Raw genomic sequence first — 5728 nt, forward strand, 5'->3', positions numbered from 1 at the left:
ATCAGAACTAACGCTTCGTTGCGCATGTCGTCATTAATTTGAAGATCGAAATTCAAAGTTGTCATGCGAAATCTGCGTAAAATGTCGTCAGCCATCTCGTCCTTATATTTGTCCCACAATGCGGTCGGGTCCGATGGATGACATGTGGCTATGATGATCGCAAACAATATACGTATTTGATTCGCTGGCGAAGAAACAGTTGCATCGGCCAGAATGGAGTCCCAATGTGTATCGTTTTCAAGCAAATTCAAACGTTGGAAAGCCTCTCGAAAAGTGGCGCATAGCTCACCATCCACAGTGCGCAGGGAATCGAAGGATGTAGGGCCTCTGATGTTAACCGAAAGCAAGCGAAGATAGAAGCATTCGTCTTGGCGTGGATGAACTGTGTATATTCGTCCGAGAGCATCGGTGGAATAGACATCAGTAAAGCCAGCAACAACATTACCTTTTTTCCGGCGTCGAAACCTCTTTGATGCAGCGTTAAATGTATAATAGCATGGCATTTCCGAATATAGTAAAGTCCTTGCGAACGGATCGCTTTGGCGTGTTGAAAAGAAATGTGTCAACGTTGTAGCTGGTGGCTGTTTTGCTCTTTGCGCTGCATTTGCGTCCGTAAAGTAGACACGCTGGCCGTTCTCCAAGTGTACTGCCAAATGTACCACAGTCGGGTGACGTTCATGAATCGGAAACGAAAACAGCCGCCAAATTGCCTCGTTACAACTCACGTAACGTCCAAGTTGAAATTGCGTTACCTCTTCGTTTGCATTCGGTTCAACAATGCCAAATACCGCCATGTCGCTCCCTTTGTTCACATATTTGCAAACGTATTTGATGGATTTAATGGAATTGCAGTACTAAAATTGCAGTGAGTTGAGAACGTTTTCGACAAAAGCGGACAATATGGAACGATCCAGCGGTTATCGACGATGACATTGTTTCCTTTCACTTTCATCACGATTGATTTGCCATTGTCATCTGGAGAACGACGCCGATACAATGGATATCCGTCGATTCCAGAGATTGTGTCAGCCACCAACAGACGGGGGAGACGCTTTGTACAATTTCCGTTTTCCATGCACGGCGAATCTGGGTTGTGGACTCCGCAAGGCCCATGGATCATGTTCGTTGTCACAACGGAATACAGCTCCGGATCAGTTTCTGGATCTGGTATTTCGGCCGAAATGATCGAATCAATATCATCTGGACGGATCGTGTCAAGCATCCAAAGCAAAATGTGTGCATGTGGTAAGCCACGCTTCTGCCATTCAACCGAGTACATCCAACAACGGATTATGCCAAAAACCTTATGCTTAACGATGTAATCCATGAGTACTTTGATCCTTTGTCTGAACACTCGTGCAATGATGTCATGTCGATCGCTGGATGTTTGTCCTGTCAGCAAGAGATTCGTAATTTCAGGCCATTTCGGATTGCAAGTAAACGTGATGAATAACTCCGGCCGTCCGTAATTCCGCACAAACGTCATCGCATCCTGAGCGTACTCATGCATGTGGCGCGGGCTTCCAACGTAAGTAGCTGGAAGAATGGTCAAACAACCGATGTTGGTTGCGTCTCCTTCAGTAGCCATGGCATCACGCAAGTGTATGTATTCATCTGATCGTAACTTGGACTGATTGAAATGAATGAAATTGAGGCGCTGCGTTTCGACCTTGACGTACATGTCAACGCAGTACTGTTGAAACAACCGGCGATATCTCAACAGATGATTGTCAACATCGCGCCGAATCATCAAACGATACGCATAAAAATTCATTGAGCTGACCTTCTTATTCGTTTCTTCTCCTGAAATATGAATTCGAACTCGGTTGCAAAATAAAATAGAAGTGATGACTTATAAACAAACCTTTCGTTCGATTAACCATCTTTATATTTGTTTACGCGGCGTAGGCTGCCAACCGTCCCATCTCCCTTTTGTACATACGTATATCCATGAATTTATATCTATTCCGTATCTTGTACTGTATTTTATTATGGAATCGTATTATAGTGAATTACCCGCATAATCCATGAATTGTATTTACCCTTTAAATTCCCTATTGGGAACACTAATGGACGTGTGGCAGCCTCCACCGCGAAAATCCACCAAATTTAATTCGCCGCAAATGCAGGATGGCGATCTGGCATGATCGCCATCTGTCAGAAAACCACCACCATTGGTTATCAGAATAAAATTTTTGTTATTGTCATTTTTTCCCAATGCAGAACAGTTTTTTTAACTATATTTTCTTTTCGCGAAAATTTTATATATAAAAATAAAATATATCCAGTTTGCCAAAGTTAGTTTGGGAAATCAAAAATCTTATTAAAAGGTTAGAATTTGTGCTATCGTGCGAACAAAAGTTTTATACGGTTTGATTGGCTTTCGCTTTTATATTTTGCTTTTGTGCAAATCAACCACTTGTGCCTTCTCTGAAAAAATTTACGTTTGCTAAATTTTGTGATATTCTGCACAAGTTCGCTATAGTTGTGGCAAGTTTTCGGTTTTAATATACAAACATAAACCATTCTGGTTTTTCCTGAGTTTCTTAGTATTATTATAAACATCGCAAGTAAACGCGTGTGATTACAAGTAAAGCTAAGTTAAATTGAAGTTTATTTTTATGAAGCACCAGTATTGTAGACGGTGATATAAAATTACATTAATAATAATCCAACAATTCGTTGGCCCAATAACTACAAGTTTTGTTCTTAATATTCATCTCTGCACCGTACGCGAAAAGCCAAAGGGTGCGCCCTACAGCCATCTTCCCCAACATTCTCGGGCATAATTTCCGTGGCTTGGATCTATTGGTCTTGCCTAAAGACCGACGGTGAACCAGTGTATGACCCCATCAACTAAAGGAGACACGAGTTTGCCGCAAATACCAGAACATCACCGCCGCCAAGGCACTATTACTGCCGTGCTCAGCCAGTGCATCCGCATCACAAAAGGGAAGCCGTTCCCCAGTCAACCCTACCAGGAAATCGGTGAGTAACACCTTCTCAAATATCTAATGGTCCTTCGTCGCCTTTGACGGAACCAGCCCCCTTAAAACATAATACTCCTCAAAGTATATCCCCAGTTAAAATTTGGCGATTCCCAAGAGCTACATATATAGATTTTCCCGCCATTTACATAAATTTCCCGCCAAAAAATACACTTTCCCGCCAGAAAAATATATACATATATACATATCGCGGTGCAGTACAGACCCAGCAAATCCCACTCATACTTTTACAAAATTAACTTGTGTCCCTTGCGGTATAATTTAAATATATATCCCCACTTTTACATTGTTGGCGATACCCAGCAGTAAATTCGGCCACATTTACCTTGCTTAAAATACCCATCAGTAAATTCTGCAGGTCATCCCAACTGGTCCCAGACTACCCCCAAGTGAGTCTAACTGGTCCTAACCTACCCACTCTTGACCGATAGGAAAGCTTCTGCCTTTGGTATTCCCTCATAAATAAACACCAGGCAGTCCCAAAAAATAACCAAAATAGCTAAAATAAAATTAAGCAAGTCCCTCTTCAGAATGGCTACCGTGGTCGAAAATAAATTTATATCCGAAACGGATCTCTTTTCTGATTACTGCGCTCGGTTCGGCACAACCGAGATCCAAGATAACACCGAGGCATCCCTAAAGATAAAAGACAAAAATATTGATGTGTTCTGGGAAAGGCTACAGAGCGCATATGACGCTGTCGTGGAATCTGATGACAACGATCTTCCCGTCGACTTTAAGGCCTCAGCCTTCAATAAATACCGCGACTGCCTTATAGCATATGAAGACACAAAGGCAAGAATAGGCGATCAGCTCCAGCTAAGGTTACTAAGCAATACCGTCCCCGCTACAACTACCACTCCCCCAGAAAATTCCGGGATGCACCTCAAAGTACCCGCCTGTGACACCGAAGTCTTTTACGGGAGTTATGATCAATGGCCGTCCTTCCGTGACATGTTCACGGCGGTCTATATCAACCACCCCAAACTCTCGAGCGCCCAAAAACTGTACCACCTCAGGTACAAAACCCAAGAAAAAGCCGGCCAGATAGTAAAGCAATTTCCACTGAGTGATGACAACTTTGCTCTGGCTTGGGAAGCTCTTAAATCCAGTTATGAAAATAAAAGAGTCCTGGTCGACAATCAAATAAAAGTCCTCATGAACCTCAAGCCCATTCCGACTGAAAACAGCGAAGACATTCAGCGACTGCAATCTTCCGTTAATAACTGTCTCCAGATATTAGCTACTCAACAAGTCTCGACAGACAGTTGGGACCCCATCTTAATATATCTGGAAACCTCAAAACTGCCGGAAAATACAGTTGCGCTTTGGGAGCAATCTTTAAGCTCCAGAAGAGACCTACCGAACTGGTCCCAAATGGATCAGTTTTTGACTACTCGCTACGAGATAGTGGAAAGGGTGGATCAATGGCGACCAGCCAAAATCTGATATAACCCACCCTCCAATAATTTCTCAAAGCCTCCCGCAAGTCAAAACAATCCCCAGTTCAGGCAGGCTCAAACCCCTAACCAAAGCCGCAACCCCCCGAACAACTACTCTCAAACTCGCACAAATGCTCATATGGCCGAGCATCAAAAAGTATACGCCTGCAGAAAGTGCAAGCAGAACTCCCACAAGCTACAAAGCTGCTTGCATTATAAAAAGCTGGCAATCCCCGAACGGAAAAAATTCGTGAGAGAAGCAATCTCTGCGAAAACTGCCTGTCACAGACCCACCTCGTAAAAGATTGCACAAGCACAGGAACGTGTCTATACTGCCAAGGTCGCCACAACTCCACCCTCCACGATACCGGAATATCACACCAAACCAATGGCCCTCGAAGAGCGGCAGCCCAAGTAGCAACTACTCAGGATGTTACCAACCCAGATCCCAACGAGTAACTTCCAACCACCTCAAAGGCTGCCCGCATCCAATCTTTGCATGCGGAAAATGATAGCAAGATCATTCTCCCCACAGCGATAGTGTCCATAGAACACCGAGGGGACTGCTTCAGGCTCAGAGCCTTAGTGGATCAAGGGTCAGAGCGTAGCTTCATCTCGTTGAAAGCTCAAATCAAGCTAGGCCTCCCATATACCCACTCCCTATTTGAAATATCGGGAATGGGAGGCGGAGTAGTACAAACCTCCAACAAGCTATGCTCACTGACCCTAGTCTCAAATGACCACAAGGTAAAAATAAAGGCCCAGGCAATCGTGCTACCTCGGCTCACTAGGCAACTCCCAACACTCACGCTAAATAACGACCAAATGCGCAAATGGTCCCATCTCAAGCTAGCAGACCAGAACACTCACAACCCCTCCCAACTTGATCTGGTATTAGGCAGTGATCTTATCCCACAAATAATGCTAAATGGCATAGAAAAGATCTCGCCCACACTGCTATCACAAAACACGATATTTGGCTGGATAATAAGTGGCCAAACCCCCGAAAAGGTCGGATCACACTCCCCTCAAGCGTGGGAAGTGACGAATGTCCAGCTGAATGAACAGCTAAGGCAATTCTGGGAAATCGAAGAAATACCCAGAGTGCGAGTGGAAACCCCAGAAGATAAAATGTGCGAAGACTTTTATCAAAGCACAACCACTCGCATGGATGACGGTCGATATATGGTTCGGCTCCCCTTTAAACCAACATTCCCGAACGATATCGACCTAGGTCAGTCCCGTGCTGCAGCCCTACGACAGTTCCACGGCATGGAA

The 5728-nt window shown here is 44.2% G+C and overlaps 1 protein-coding gene across 1 annotated transcript; it reads right to left on the reverse strand.

Moving 5' to 3' along the window:
* Positions 1-808: 808 nt before the first annotated feature.
* Positions 809-1327, reverse strand: LOC137254154 (uncharacterized). The gene has a single exon (XM_067791889.1). It carries the CDS (start codon positions 1325-1327, stop codon positions 809-811), a length of 519 nt encoding a protein of 172 aa, XP_067647990.1.
* Between the last annotated feature and the right edge of the window lie 4401 nt (positions 1328-5728).

The sequence above is a fragment of the Eurosta solidaginis genome, chromosome 5, assembly GCF_040869045.1.
Source record: "Eurosta solidaginis isolate ZX-2024a chromosome 5, ASM4086904v1, whole genome shotgun sequence".
NCBI classification, from domain to species: domain Eukaryota; kingdom Metazoa; phylum Arthropoda; class Insecta; order Diptera; family Tephritidae; genus Eurosta; species Eurosta solidaginis.

Coding starts and splice junctions, on each gene's coding strand:
- LOC137254154 (XM_067791889.1), bottom strand. CDS start 1,327: ATGGATTACATCGTTAAGCATAAGGTTTTTGGCATAATCCGTTGTTGG.